This window comes from Carassius carassius, chromosome 27, assembly GCF_963082965.1.
Source record: "Carassius carassius chromosome 27, fCarCar2.1, whole genome shotgun sequence".
Taxonomy (NCBI): Eukaryota; Metazoa; Chordata; class Actinopteri; order Cypriniformes; family Cyprinidae; genus Carassius; species Carassius carassius.
Window position 1 is genome coordinate 15,179,748 of NC_081781.1, and position 15,430 is coordinate 15,195,177.

General features: G+C 39.5%; 1 protein-coding gene across 1 annotated transcript in view; it reads left to right on the plus strand.

The window, feature by feature from the left end:
- mdn1 (midasin AAA ATPase 1) overlaps positions 1 to 15,430 on the plus strand; it is a 45,328-nt gene that overhangs the window by 24,103 nt on the left and 5,795 nt on the right. Inside the window, exons 54-87 of the mRNA XM_059512910.1 lie at positions 66 to 226; positions 318 to 438; positions 1,002 to 1,218; positions 1,356 to 1,593; positions 2,021 to 2,147; positions 2,415 to 2,579; positions 2,704 to 2,918; positions 3,148 to 3,535; positions 3,622 to 3,734; positions 4,244 to 4,901; positions 5,482 to 5,643; positions 5,783 to 6,068; positions 6,185 to 6,423; positions 7,422 to 7,517; positions 7,633 to 7,727; positions 7,833 to 7,957; positions 8,213 to 8,365; positions 8,634 to 8,743; positions 8,835 to 8,908; positions 9,265 to 9,448; positions 9,596 to 9,749; positions 10,423 to 10,569; positions 10,717 to 10,843; positions 10,926 to 11,031; positions 11,174 to 11,289; positions 11,520 to 11,939; positions 12,544 to 12,767; positions 13,052 to 13,192; positions 13,281 to 13,459; positions 13,548 to 13,709; positions 13,928 to 14,065; positions 14,317 to 14,455; positions 14,610 to 14,914; positions 15,181 to 15,316. Of these exons, the coding sequence (XP_059368893.1) occupies positions 66 to 226; positions 318 to 438; positions 1,002 to 1,218; positions 1,356 to 1,593; positions 2,021 to 2,147; positions 2,415 to 2,579; positions 2,704 to 2,918; positions 3,148 to 3,535; positions 3,622 to 3,734; positions 4,244 to 4,901; positions 5,482 to 5,643; positions 5,783 to 6,068; positions 6,185 to 6,423; positions 7,422 to 7,517; positions 7,633 to 7,727; positions 7,833 to 7,957; positions 8,213 to 8,365; positions 8,634 to 8,743; positions 8,835 to 8,908; positions 9,265 to 9,448; positions 9,596 to 9,749; positions 10,423 to 10,569; positions 10,717 to 10,843; positions 10,926 to 11,031; positions 11,174 to 11,289; positions 11,520 to 11,939; positions 12,544 to 12,767; positions 13,052 to 13,192; positions 13,281 to 13,459; positions 13,548 to 13,709; positions 13,928 to 14,065; positions 14,317 to 14,455; positions 14,610 to 14,914; positions 15,181 to 15,316 (6,421 nt within the window). The remainder of the gene's footprint in view (positions 1 to 65; positions 227 to 317; positions 439 to 1,001; positions 1,219 to 1,355; positions 1,594 to 2,020; positions 2,148 to 2,414; positions 2,580 to 2,703; positions 2,919 to 3,147; positions 3,536 to 3,621; positions 3,735 to 4,243; positions 4,902 to 5,481; positions 5,644 to 5,782; positions 6,069 to 6,184; positions 6,424 to 7,421; positions 7,518 to 7,632; positions 7,728 to 7,832; positions 7,958 to 8,212; positions 8,366 to 8,633; positions 8,744 to 8,834; positions 8,909 to 9,264; positions 9,449 to 9,595; positions 9,750 to 10,422; positions 10,570 to 10,716; positions 10,844 to 10,925; positions 11,032 to 11,173; positions 11,290 to 11,519; positions 11,940 to 12,543; positions 12,768 to 13,051; positions 13,193 to 13,280; positions 13,460 to 13,547; positions 13,710 to 13,927; positions 14,066 to 14,316; positions 14,456 to 14,609; positions 14,915 to 15,180; positions 15,317 to 15,430) is intronic.

Below are 15,430 nucleotides of genomic sequence, written 5' to 3' on the forward strand. Positions count from 1 at the left end.
GCATATTCATTATAGCCGTGCTGCCCTGTTCTGCAGTTGGTTTAAGGTGATGTGTTTGTGTCCAGATCCTGCAGTTGCTGCAGTGGAGGGATCGTTTCTGGCATGTGTGTAACACTCTGTCTGCGGATACTCGGAGTGTGTGTGTGATGTCCCTGCACTGGCAGTGGGTGCACAAAAACCTCATTTTGCGGCTGCCTCAGCTTTTGATGGGGGATAGTGACTATGAGTGAGTAATGGCTTTATTATGTGACAGAAATACATAATGTAATGTTCTCTGTAGTGTGTGTTTATATGTATGTTGTGAACGTTCATTTCAGAGGCCAACAGGAATTACACACGATCTCCACGGCCATCCAGAACACACTTTCCAGCCCTGTCGCTGTGGCTTCTGCTCTGAAGGGCATTCAGAAGACATTAGGAAAACCACTGCCATTTAAGGTTAGGCGATATATATCGGACACAAAAAGATTCTACCATTTTGAAACTCCATTGCACAGCGGTGTTTATCTGTGTTGCTCTTTGGGTTACACAGGTTCAACTCCAGATAAAACTATCATTCAAAAGTTTGAAGGATTTTCTTTTTAATGTGAAATTCAGCTGGATGTTACTAACTGGGAAACAGTCTAGTTTATTTTCTAAAAAGCCTGTTGTACACTACCATTCAAAAATTTGCATTGGTATGTTTGGCATTTTAAATGTTTTTTTTTTTTTTTTTTTTTTTTTTTTTTTTAGAGGATTATCTTTTGCTTCCCAAAGCTCTGGTTATTTGATCAAATTTATTTGATGCAATCTAGTAAATACTGCAAAATTGTAAAATATAACTATGATTTAAAAATAAATAAATCTTTTATATCATTATAAATGTATTTACTGTCACTTTTGAACAATTTAATTTGTTCTTGCTGTATAAAAGGTATTTTGCAAAAAAGGAATTTTTTATCAAAATAAAAATAAACTAAGACATTCTAGCAAAAGTTTGAGATGTCCTTCTTTCTGTGCAGCTGGAGGCGGTGGCTGAATGTGCAGCCCGCCTGCGAGTGCTGTGCAGGGCTTTGGATGTTAGGGACCTGCGACTGGACAACAGCCTCGCATCGCTGTGGAAACAAGAGGTGTCTCGTCTCCGTGGTGTGGCCATGGGAATTGACTCCAAAGAAGCTCTACTGGAAGCTTGGGGTTTGGTGCTCCAGGCCAACATCCTGCTGGAGCCTCAGAACTCAGGTAAACTAGCCACTCACATTTTGGACAGTAATTCGTAAGAACTGTGGGCATAAAGGTGTGTAGTGCTAGACCATATAACCAGCCAAACCCTGACCGCTTAGTTTAATGACACAGAATATTCTTATCTTTCTATCCAGGGGTTCTGGAGAGGCTTGTGAGCTGTGTGGATCAGCAGCAGGGTCATATGGCTTCCTGTGGCCTGCTGGACTCTCTTTCAGAAGATAATGAAGAAGTTGGAGACAGTGCTGCCCCAGGCCGGGAGGTGTTACTGCAGCTTGCACGCAGGGCTCAGCTGTGGCCTGCACTGGAGGAGCTGGCAGTCCTTAACCAAATGAAAGTCACCACAGACCTGCTGTACCTCTCAGTCACACCAAGGTATGATTGTGTCTCTCTACAAAATTATTAATTATTATAAAACAATCCATTTGGCAGGTTAATGACACTGTCATTATTGTTATTTATACTATTATCGTATTTTTACAATACTTTAAATTAGCTTCTATTTTTAATAGTTTTTTTCTTTCTTTTTTTATATATATATATATATTTCAGTTTCAGTATTATTAGTAATTGAACTTTTCAGATTTTTCTTTTATCTAATATTTACATTTCATTTCATTTGAACTTCACTCTCAATTTGCTGAATGTTTTATATAAGTGTTAATTTTCATAAACAATAACACTGGAAATTGGCACTTGATTTTGTAAAGTAGGAGCTTGTAGAACAATGCTGTTAATAAGACTTTATTCTTTGTTCTGTGTGATGTTTTGTTCATGTTGTTTTGCATATTTTGGTCTACAGGAGCAGTAAGGAGGCTGAAGATGGCCTGCGCAGGTCCTTCTCTAACCATCTGCGTTTCTGTATGCAGTCGACCCCCATGAATGTCCGACAGCTGCAGCCTCTCTGGTTCCTGCTCGGCACTGAGCGGGTCTGTCAAAACAGCTGTTATCATTAATGACCACATTGATGATTGTTGAATTTACCATACAAACAATACAATTATTTAGCTTGATCTTTACATTTATCATGCAGACTATACAAATGACCTTTGTTAAACATTCCATTTATGAATGTTATATATAAAGCATTCAGTCCTCCATTTACAGAGAAACATGCTGCAGTAGGGACTAATATTTAAATTTCAGTTCATCTCAGTTTTCAAATCTGATCAGTCTTCTTGTAATTCCCTCCCCAGCCTGTGGAGGAGCTGCCGCTGGTGTGGTGTGAGCTACTGTCTGAGACACTCGCAGCCTTATGGAGCGGCAGCGTGACCTCTGACCCTGACCGCTGGCTGAAGTGGAATCCGCTGAACCCTGAGGAGCACATGAACTCCAGATTACTGTTGGGACCATCTGATACGGTGTGTGTGTTTGTAGAGGAAGAACTTAAAAACAAAATATATATATATATAATATTTTGTATTTAACCAGTAGAAATAACTTTTCTTTATAAATAACATTGATGCGATGTCTGTTGATGTGAAGGGTCCTGGCATGCTGAGTCGTGCTGTGTGGTCCCGCTGCATGCTGGGAGTTCTGAGCAGCACTGATGCTGGCGGCCGATGGGATCCATCAGGGTCCCACTTCCTGTCATCATCACGTTTGACCCTGGGCGAGTGGAGAGAGAGAACCGGGCAGCTGCAAGATCTGAATGCTGTGATCTGGGATAATATGGCTATGCCTGAGCTTGCAGACTTCAGGTAGAGACACACATCACACCTAGTTAGGGAACACGCCATGTCAGATTTTAAATATTTGAGAACAGTATGGTATATGAATATTTATATATATTTAAATTGCAAAAATATTATAAATGTTTTTATACTTTGGTAAACGTTTAATATTTTTATAATTGTTAAAATAAACCGTTTTTGTCATTTCTGTTGTGCAGTGATTAATTTGTAGTTTTCTGTCTCTCATTCTCTGTAGATTAACTGACTGTAGGTTGCAAGGGCTTGTGTTGCGTAGACAACTGCAGTCTCTCTCCGAGCTGTTGTCTCCAGGTTTACAGGAAAGCTATGCAGAATCCTGTGACAGTCTAACTGAAGGCCAGGACCCTATCTCTGCAGCCCAGGAGATTCAGATCGCCCTCAGAGAAGGCCTGCCAGAAAATCTGCTCCCAGAGGGCTTTCTAGATACCCTAGTGACATGCTTGACACAGTTTGCACACAACCGGGCACAAGATTCGGTCCAACTTGCCCGGTCTGGAGTTTTTTGGGTGAATATGGGTCTGCTGCAAATCCAAGTTTGGGCTCCACAAACAATTTTTGACCCTGCAGTGAAAAGAGCCTATAAACTCCGCTATGCACAAGAGGAGGTGAGACAAGCTTGCAAATAGAGATCTATTGCAGCCTTTCAGTTACATGCAAATCACCTCAAGATGACTTTCTTTGTGTCTCTCAGCTTGCTTTGCTACAGGAAGAGTGGAGAGGGCGGAGTCTGTCCTCACAGCTGCTCACAGGGGCGGAGCTTGAGGAGAGTAGCACAACTGACAACTTCCAGCATCCTCGCATCAGGTAATGAATATGATATGACAGATATGAGAGATATTGAAATAACTAGTGCTGGGCAAGGCGCATCCAAAATAAGTTATTGTTTATATATATATATATATATATAGACTCTATATTGTTTATATATATATATATATATATATATATATATATATATATATATATATATATATATATATATATATATAGACTTGCATATACAGGATATATTTTGTATATAATAAACATTACATTATTTATATATATATATATATATATATATATATATATATATAAACATTAGCATATTTTATACTTAATATAATAATATAATGTGTATATATACAGTATACATTTACACAATACACACAAATATTATGTAAACAAAAAAACGTTTATTTTGGATGGATTAATTGGGATTTATCATTGCCCAGCATTAATATTTGTTATTTAATTGTTTATGATCAAATGCCCTCATTTCCAATTTCCAATTGGATGTTAAGCTCTCTTTTGTTGTTTGTGTGTGTTTGTAGGTACTTGTGGATCCGTATGCAGCAGGTGAAGGAGCAGATTTGTGAACTGAGTCGTAAACAAGCCTGCCGCCCCCCTGACCCCCAATATGGTCGCCTGTATCAAGAACTTCAGCACTACCTGTGCAGCATCGGCCAACCAGCTGCAGTGGGTGACCTGCTGTCCCACCTCCTGAAGGCCTTACAGGCCCCAAAATCAAGATTGGGAGTCCAAGGTTTGTTGAAGGAGGAGGCTGTCTGGCAGGCTTCACAGCACCGCTTTGTCCAACGGCTGGTCGAGGAGTACCCACTTTATCCTGACGTGGTTGTGCCCCTACGCGCAGCAATTTTGCAAGTGCAACATGGCATGCGACTCCTGGCAGCTCAGGTGTCCTCGTCGGTGACTGCCCAACCGGGCCTGTCACGTCTCGTGTCCACTATGCTAGCTTTTCCAAGTCCAGCGGCGTCCTCTGATCTGGCCTGTGCAGACTACCTGTGTTCAAGGGAATGCTTGCACATGCTAAAGGGCCTGGGAAAGCAGTTGCCGGCAACAGAGGTCAGCCGTTTGATCCCAGATCATGCAGTTTTGTTGTTGAATGCGCTGCTGTACATACAGAGTCACACACTGAGTGCTGGACATCTCAGTGCAGAGACGCAAAAACTCTTCAGACATGTTTGCCAGGTAAGATACGAAGTACAAATATCCCAAATAATATAATTTCAATGTGATTTTGAATCTCAGATTTTTAATGTGGTGTCCTCTAACTTTTTACGATAAATACATGAATAATTAAATAAATAATTTGTATACTAAATAAACATAATTTGGAAGTTAATTTGGTTTTATTTATATACTATTTTAGTATTTATAAATATTTTATATTGCCTTTTATTTTTATGTTTTCAGGGTCATTTTCATATTAGTTAAAAAAAGTTTTTTTTTCTATATAGCTTTAATCTACATTTATTTCTGTTTTAGTTTTTCTTTTTATTACTTCGATTATTCAGTTAGTTGCCAAAGCATAATTTCAAATCTTTAGTTTTAAGTTACGTTTTAAGTCTGTAGAAGTAAAATTTATTTTAGCTTTATTTATGATTTATAGATACGTCATGAAAATTATTTTAAATATTTTAGTTAGTTTAGTTGGTGTAGTTGATTTAGTATCAAGATATAGACGTTCTTTGTGAGAAGAAAAATTATATAATAATTCGTTTTGTATGATAATTTTGGTTTTGTAACAGACTGTGATGTTTTTTCTCAGGCTATAGTGAATGAATGGGACGAGCAGGAGAAGAGAGCGAGAGAAAAAGAGCAGATGGAAGCCAGTCTGTACCGCAGTCGCTCTCGTCTGCATGGGACAGGCCTTACAGAGGACCAGCAGGAAGAGAGAGAGTTCAGACGCTCTTTCCCGTCTTACCACAAGGTAAACATGGACTAACAGTTTTTTAAGTGGGGTGTAGTTGATTTACACACATTTGCATGTTTTGTTGCCCTCTCTATTGTTGTCTGATTGGTAAGAGTTTGTCTTTGGATCAATAATGTTTTTTTTTTTTTTTTCACAGGATTTTGCTGATATCACTTCAGAACCTAGTCTTGATCAGCCAATAATCATTGAGCATGACGATGATGCAGATCTGGAGTCATCGTCTAGTGAGACGTGCAGCTTCCTTTTGGCCAGCAGCATGAACACAGTGGTTCAGGTCCATCAGAGACTCTGTTTGTCTTATGCTCAGTCACTATGGTACCAACCCAGCCCGCCAACCAATCACAGCAAAGACCACATCAGTGCCCTGGTTTCATCATATCAAATCACAGCTCCACTAATAGCCCGCTTCTACCATCTAATGGGTATGAAGGCATGATTTTATAGTCATGAAGTAGCCATATGGTCATATAGTCAGAAAACCTCTGCCCCCACATATCTCATCATCTGATCTTTCCATGTTTATCCCTTTCTCTCTCAGATTGTGAAGTGGACCCTAAATTGATGGGCTCTCAGCTTCTCCTCAGTACTCTGCTCCAGAACACTGTGAGCGGTTCTGGAGGTCCAGCTGGACTGATTCTGCAGAGCGATGGCCCGTATGACTTCTACAGAGACCCCAACATGAGTCAGGCCCGGATCTGCCTGCCAGCGCTAGAACAGCTGAGTAAGGCTGTGAGACAGCGCCTGAGCGACTGGCCCGAACACCCTGCACTTGTTCAGGTGAGAGAGCCGGCTACTGTCATTGCAATGATATGTTTCAGTTTTTTTTTAAATTGGGTTGAAGGGACCCCCAAGGAACTTAAGGAAAAAAATAAGAGGAAAGAAAAAGATTTTACAAAATGAACACTATTGTTCAGCGTTTGGAGCTGATGTTGTTACACTCATTTATCTGACCGAAAATACAGTACAATACAGCAGTATTATAAAATGTGATTACAATTTAAAATAACTGCTTTCTATTTTAATATAATTTAAACTGTAATTTATTCATGTGGTGCCAGTTTTCAGGAGCCATTACTCTAGTCTTAAGTGTCACATGATTGTTAAGAAATAATAGTAATAATTGGTGCTCAGGAAACAATGATGAAAGCAGTTATATTTTTGTGGAAACTGACACATTTTATATCAGGATTTTTTGATGAATAGAAAGAAGAAGAACAGCATTTATTTGAAATAACGTTATGTTATAAATATCTCCTACTGTCGCTTTTGAATAGTTCAATGCATCTTTGCTGAGTAAAATCATTGAACTCATTAAAAAAAAATGAATGGTTGTGTATTTTTGGCTTTTTTATTAAACATGTCTTTTTTTAAAAGAACTGCTTTGAAATATTTATTGTGAAAATCACTTTACCAGTGAATCTGAATTTAATTAAAAATATTTATTGTCAGGTGGGTACATCTAACATTATTAGTGAGTTAAAACGATGTGCTTAATTTGATAGAAGAAATTAATAATTTGTTTATATATTTATTTTTCTTTGTGCTTTGTAAAGTATACATAGCTATTTTCTTGAAACTCTGTAGCTGCATTTATATTTTAAGGAACAGATGCATCTCACAAAGGCATAATCACAATTTGGGCTCTAATATTTAGCATCAAGTTGGGTAAAAATCCCACATTTGAGATATAACTTCTTTGACACTTAATTTGCTATAAAGTATGTTAAAACGTTTGAATGTTTCTCAAATGCCCTCTTTTGTATTATGTATCGCAGATCACCATGGTAATAGAGAGGATATTGGCGTTTAGTCTTTCCAGCCCTTTAGCAAAGTTCCTAAACGGTCTGGAGATCCTGCTCAGCAAATCACAGGTATGGGAATCAGCTCATACACTAGTCAGTAGTTTACTGACTGTTTGTGCACAGCTTAGGTCATCAGTTTCAGATATCAGTTTGCGAGCAGTTCTTCTCTCATTCTTCCTCACAGGACTGGGAAAACAATGCTAGCCGGGCAGTGTCTCTTAGGAATGAGCTGGAAGCTATCACACAGCTCATCATTCAGTGGAGAAAACTTGAGCTCAAGTAAGTAATGAAACAGTCTTAAACTGAAGGTGATGGTAAAAGCTTAAGTTGCTTTCATCTGCTATATAGAGGTCTAATTGGTTTTTAACTACTGTATGTCTGCAGCTGCTGGTCAAGCAGCCTAGATAACGCACAGAAGCGCCATGCTGAGAATTCAACCAAGCACTGGTTGTCCATTTACCAACTCATCGAGAGATACCTACAGGAGCAGAGGACAGACTCCAGACCCGGTGACTGAAATGCACACACACACACATGTATATGTATATATATATATATATATATATATATATATATATATATATATATATATATATATATATATATATATATATATATATATATATATATATATATATATATATATATATATATATATATATTAGTACTAAAATGTTTCATCCTATGCTTTGTATTGTACAATAAATGATTACTCACATTTTATCTGTTTGCATTGAATGACACTTTTCTTGCTTGTCCAGTAGATGATGGTGTGGAGAATCTTTCCCTCTCCTCAGTCTCATCCACCCTGCAGGCTTTCATTGAAGGCTCCACCTTAGGAGACTTTTCTGTTCGCTTGTCCATGCTGCTTGGTTTTCACTGCCACGTACTGCTGGCTCCCAAACAGGAAGGACAAGGTAAGAGAAATCTGGATATTTCACATATGCAATGTTGATACAGTACAGTTTGTTTTCTTTTGACTTTGATGGTACTTTGTGTATTAGTGCTGCTGTGTGATGAAATCATGGCTATGCAGGGCTGCGTTTCCTAAAAGCATTATAAGCCTACGTTGATCAGAGCTCCATTGGTTTCAATGGGTCTACGATGTACTTAGGCTTACAGTGCTTTTGGGAAATGCAGCCCAGGCCAAATTAAATGAATGACTTCTTCCTTTTATCCTCACAGACTCGCTCTGCAGTTTGCTGTGGAATCTCTATAAATATTACACACAGTTCTCAGAGAGCATCCAGGCCAAGATCACCCAGCTGAGGTCCCCTATAGAGAAAGAGCTCAAAGTAGGTGGAACCAGAGCAAGCAAGACTACCATCAGATGTAATTTTGTCTCCTTTTGTTGAGTTAATATAATGTTTATCTTGACGCCTATAGGACTTTGTCAAAATCTCCAAGTGGAATGATGTCAGTTTTTGGTCCATCAAGCAGTCAGTGGAGAAGACACATAGGTGAGGCTGATTGACAAAGTTACACTACCCTTCAAAAGTGGGTACATACATTCAAAAGGGTCATACATTTTAAGTTTATTAAAACAGAAAACAGTTATTTTAAACTGTAATAATACTTTCTTTCCATTTGACAATATAAATGTAGTCTCTGTGAGCATGAAAGTCTTCAAAATCATTCAAAAAATCCAAACCCAAACTTTTGAACGTGAAAATGTCATTATTCATCAGCATGTTTGTTACATCTCAGCACTAGACTAGTTGGGACTTGTATATTTTACATGTTGCTAAAACAGTGGGTTTCAAACTGGCTGTGATGGTTTAAAAAAATAAAGATATGACGTTGTGTCTGTGATCAGGACCCTGTTTAAGTTTGTGAAGAAGTTTGAGGCGGCACTGAAGGAGCCGTGTTCACCGTGTCTGGTGGAGCAGGGCAGTAGCAGCAGCATGGATGACGTGGATTCACATTCCGAGGAGACTTCTCTTCACAGGGTTCATCGAGCTCTGAGAGCTGCCCTGCCTGGAAAGGGCCGGGATCTGCAGGTAACATAACCTCAAGCTGAAATTTCAGCCCTGTCCAAACATTCTAGAGTCTTTTCTGTTATTGAACAACTCTATTGTCCTTATCTTGATCATTATGGTGTTTCTTTTTGTAACAAAGTTGTATTTCAAACACCTTTCATGCATCAGGCTGATGGTCCAGAGGAACTCTCATCTGATAAAGAGCCCTCGTCTCTCCAAGCCCGTCTGCCTGCCCTCACCAGGAAGATGAAAAAGTTGTGTGTTCAACTGGTAAAGAAGACCCCTCTGCCTGAGCTCTCAGAAGACCTGGATCAGTTCACAGGTATCACTGTTTGCCTCCAATTATAGCCTTCATAGAGGAGTTTTTGTGTTTTTATTATTAAAGGAGCATTGCGTAGGTTCTGAAATTTCTAACTGTTACTGACACCAGTGGCCGTTAGAGGAACTGCAGCCAGTCTCATGCTCGTTCTCAGTGCGCACGCTCTTCTTTAACTTACGAGGAGTGTCCGTGGGTGTCTGAATTGTGCTGGAGGCTGGTCGCTTCTTTCCATCCGCAGAGTCCATTTGAAAACACTATTGCCGCTGCTTACTATAATGGCTGGCGTGCCGTACGGTTGTAAGTCCAAGTAGACGAGAACGCGCATGACGTCACATTTTGTGAATTTTCGCGCCAATTTGGGCCCGACTCCTCCACACACAATTGAGCCAACAGGCTGATAGAGGCAACCGTGGTGGACAGTCGAGGTGTCTTTCTTTTGTTTACATCATGGTTGGCTCATACATGTACAAATTAAAACTCTATCTTAAAGATTTTTTTTAAAACCTCCACATAGCTCCTTTAAACTAGATTGTTTTATGCTGTCATATTTGCTGTGAGCTTACTTAACATGTTATGTTTGTGGCTTATTAATGGCATACCTGAGGGTGTATGAATTTTGAATATCTATAATTAATGCAAAAACTTAACCATTTTTTCCATTTTGTTTTTGTTCCAGCTGAGATAATTACCAATGTGCAGGCCCTGCAGAGCCTGGCGGTGGACCGCAGCATGGAGCAGGAGAAGCAAAAGGCAGAGGTGAAGCACATCCATCTGCAGAAACAGAGAGCACTGGCTGATCTCTTCAAGATGCTGGCACAAATCGGTCAGTCTGAGTCATTTCATGTTTGTGTTAGAAAATTGATTTATAAATCAAGGTTCTTTTATTTTATGTGTTCAAAAATCTATTCCTTTTTCTACAAACTTGAAGTGTATGCAGACAGCAGATTTATTGAGTTTTGTTTCTGTCAAGGTCTGTCCTACCGTAAGGGTCTTGCCTGGGGTCATATAGCAGACCCAGATGAGACGATGTGTCTGCAGCCCATGGAGATGAAGATAGCCCTGTCTGCAGTCAAGACACAGGACAACACGGCGGACACGTATGCAACCAGCATCTACAGACTAGCACCTGTCATAGAGTTTAGAGTCAGAGCCTTATTTTGATAGTAATAATGTTCACAGGTTATTTGTGGAGATGATGGATGCGTGGGAAGGCTGTGAGAAGTACTTCTATCGATCCTGGGCCAGACGCAACGCCTTGCTGACGGCATTACAAGGCGCTGTTAAAGTGAGGGCCTCAAACTGATATAATGAGCCAAATTAAATATCTTCATTAGATTTAAAGTTGTATTGTGGTCCTCCGAGTGCTGAAATTAGGGTTTGTTTTTGTATTTTATTTTTTTTATTTTATTCTTGCTCTGTCCTTCAAGGAGCTTGGGCTGGGCAATATACAACGATGTAGAGGTTTCTCTTCTCACCTGTTTAAACTTCTGCTGAAGCAAAGAGGAAGACTTGCAGGACTCACAGAGCACTGGGTCCAACTCAGGTACTGTCCTTTCAAGATTCATTAGATAGACTGCCATTCAGATATTAACCAGCTTAACTGTTTTCAACATTATTAATAATAAATGTTTCTTAAGCACCAAAGCAGCATATTAGAATGATTTCTGAATTTTTGATGAGAATAAGACACCTTTATAAACTTTTGAATGATACACTTAAATACTGTATTTTCTGTTTTCATGTTTTCTGATTCTTTATACTTTAAAACAACAGGAAGTTGATTGAGAATATCCAGAGCATCAAGTCTGACACGCACTGCTCTGAAGATGATGTCAGCGGTCTCCCTCCTCAGAAGCCTCTCCAGCACTGGATCACCAGAGCTCAGTCTTCAGTGCTGCACTGCTCTGTTGCTCTCCAGCAGCTCTCGTGGATCCTCCAGTGCTGTCCTGAAGGTTCTTCTGCAGCCCCTGCTGAGGCCAGGGAGGGGGAGGTCATGCAGGGTCAAGCCACACTGAGCCACCCGTCTCCCATGCCCCCGCACATCCAGCCACAGGCGTGTCTGCTGCGGAGAGGGGAGCAGGCTTGGAAGGAGGTGCAGCAGAAGCTGGAGAACCTAACGAAGGAAGTGAAAGACCTGAAAGAGAAGCTGGATGGATTGGCCCTGGAATCCACTGAAAGAGTTGTCCATAGCTGGTAAGAGACACGCGTCACATTTGATTTGAGCTGTTCAAATTTGGAAATGTTTTATTTTATTTATTTATTTTAAGTTTGATTTGTTTTGTTATATTCTATAGGCCTTAGGAAAGTCATAATTAAAATGTTGGGGTCATGTCTATGGTGAATTTAAGTAATTTATTTATTTTTTGTTTGTTTTTTTAAGTCTAAAAAAATCCTCAGTAAAATGTTGGAAACATTTCTGGAGTGAAATTTGTTTTTGATTTGTTTTATATATATATATATATATATATATATATATATATATATATATATATATAAATATAAATATAAATTTTTTTTTTTTTTTTTTTTAGGGCTGGAAAAGTCAAAAAAATGTTTTTTATTTAAAGAAATATATTAAAAAATATATATTTAATGTTTGTTTGTTTTTTTTTTCTTTACCATATAACTTTTTATTGGGAAATTTTCTATAGTGAATTTTATTTTATTGTATTTTTTTAAGTCCTCAGTAAAAAAAATCCATGGATATTTTTATATTCAGTCTCAACTCTGTTCTTAATCCATCACCCTTTAGATGTGAATTATACGTCAACATTTATCACCTGTCTCCTCCTTATAGGGATCACTTCACACTTTGCTGTTCCTCTCTGGACCGGCTAGGCATCGTGGTGGGTCAGATGCCGGCTCTAGAACAACTCTTTATTCCTGATGGTGTTCCGGTCCTCCGTACCCAGCCTGCCCTCATCTACGGTCTCCAGGCCATAAGGAAAGAGGTGGAGACCTGTCTCACAGAGTTCACCGCCTGGAAGACTCACCTGCTCTCTATCAGACGGTCACAGAAACGTAAGAGCACAGAGTTTCTTCAGACCTTAGACATGTCCGGTCCTTACTTCCTCTTTCAATACATTGACACCAGTGTTATTGTTAACTAAAACTGATACAATGTTTTTTTAAATAAAATAAAATATCAATATTGGTAAAACTTAAACACTGAAATTAAATAAACTAAAACTTAATAAATTAAAGCTAAAATATAATATAAAAAGAATAACATCTTGCCTCCATTATAATTTGAGTGTAGTCTATATTGATCTAAATTTACCCTTTTCTTTTTTCTTGTCTGCAAGGAGGACGCTCCCATCAGTTTTCTGCTGAGTTCTCCAGGCAGCTGGAGAAAACTATAAATATGGTTCTGTGTGCGGTTCAGACGCTTGTTAAGAGGAAGGAGAAGGAAAAAGCAGAGGATCAGCTCTCAGAAAGCAAGAGAGGTGAAAATTCACCCGGGATTTCACACCGATCATGCTCGAGGGAATCTGTTTGCGTGTGTGTGTGCTCATTTTCTGTGTGCTTCTCTAGAGAGTGACTCGGAGGTGGCAGAGGAGCTCTTGAAACCAGGACACTTGAGCAGGTTACTGGAAGAAGACCTGAGTGGAGATGTGTCCAGCCTCTCATTACCAGAGATCAATGGAGTCGTAACAGAGCTTCTGGAGAGACTTGGATCACACCGGGATGACTGTCAGCCCCACCAACTACAGGTCAGTCACACACATACATAAACCGTTTTATCTGCAAACAGATTACGTCTGAAAATAACAGTGGATATGTCTGTTTTGAATATTGAAGGAACTGAAAGAGGCTTGTAGGAGTGTGGTGCGTTTGGAGCCCATGCTGTGTCTGTACTCGGAGCTGGTGAGGTATTATCTTGCTGTAATGATGGGAGCTCACCGTACCACAGGAAAGCTGCTGTCCGTCCTCGCTAACATCTTCACTGAACTTGCACAGAAGGTATACTGGCACGTGCTTTCCCTCACTGGTCACTGGAGCCTTTCTGAAACCGAATGGTTCAATCTGAAAAGCTACTGTTTGCAAAATGATTTAATTTGTCTTTAAAACCACTTTGCCCCTGCAAAACATTTAATTGTGCTATTCTTTTTTTTTACATTTTTGTTACTCTGTCCTTCTGTCTATCTCTTTCTCTCCCTCTCTCTACTTTCACTCTGCAGGGTTTCTGTCTGCCCCAGGAGCTGATGGGAGGAGGAGACGGCGAGGGAGCCACAGAGTTCCATGATTATGAGGGTGGAGGAATAGGAGAAGGTGAAGGAGTAAAAGACGTCAGTGACAAAATCGAGAACGAGGATCAGGTACATTAGTAGGAGTAAACCACTGTTAAGAAAGCATTTGAACATTTTAAATGATCTAAAATTGGGAATTAAAATGAATTGGTTTTGAAGTTACGTTTTACACTATACTGAATTCTCACTTGAGTTGAAATTAAATTCTGAACTGGATTCAATTTGAAATTCTGAACTTGATTGAAATTTAAAAACTGGACAGGCGTCAAAATGCATTTCTGGAATCTAAATGCATTTCTGAACCTTTGCCCTTTGTACAGGTTGAAGACACCTTCCAGGAGGGTCAGGACAAGAAGGAGGAGGAGCAAAACAAACAGGACATTAAAGAGGAGGACAATGCCATTGAGATGTCTGAAGACTTTGATGGAAAGATGCATGACGGCACAGACCAAGAGCCAGGTGACTGTACTAACTGTTACTCATTTAGTTTACAGATTGAACTGAAAATGTTTTTTTTAGCAGGTGCCAATAATACAATATATAACTTGAATTTCACAATCAATCAAAGAATTAGAAAAAACATAATGACATGAATCTCTTGTCTCCTGTTTAGGGGAGGATGAAGAAGACTCTGATAAGGAAGAAGATGAGGAGCTGGATAAGAAGATGGGGGATCTGGGTGACGGTCAGACAGATACTCTGGATGAGAGAATGTGGGGAGATGAAGAGGATGATGAGGATGATGCTGACAGCGATAAAGAGGAAGAGTCTGGTCCAGGAATGGATCAGGGAGAGTCAGAGCTGGTGGCAAAGGATGACAACACGGATGCTGGAGAGTCAAACAAAGATAAGAACCAGGACAAAGATCACCTAAAAGATGAGGAAGAAAAGGAGAAAATCCATGAACAGCTGGATGAGGTCAGTCTTGCACCGTTTTTTAATGTATTTAGACAGGACAGTGTAAAACAAACAGGAAACAATGTGAAGGAGATGGGGGGGATTGGGAAGGATCCATGAGCTGGGATTCAAACTCATGACGCCAATATCAATCTTCACCATTTCTTTCCCTCAATATCAAAACTGTGGAACCCAGTGGAAGAGAGCATAGTAAAATGTATATAACAACATGTTTGTGTATTTGTGTGTGTGTGTGTGTGTGTGTGTGTGTGTGTGTGTGTTTGTAGCGTGAGTTTGATGAAAATGAAGTAGACCCGTACCACGGTAAGCAAGAGAAGGCGGCAGAAACCGAAGCCATGGACCTGCCAGATGATCTCAACCTGGATGAAGATGCCAAGGATGAAGAGGAAGGAGAAGGAGACGGTATGTTCAATATTCAGGCATCTCCTCTAACAGATATATTACCATTCAAAACTACAGGGCTGCTAATATTTGGCCATGTTTTTGAAAGAAGACTCTTATGCTCACCAAGGCTGC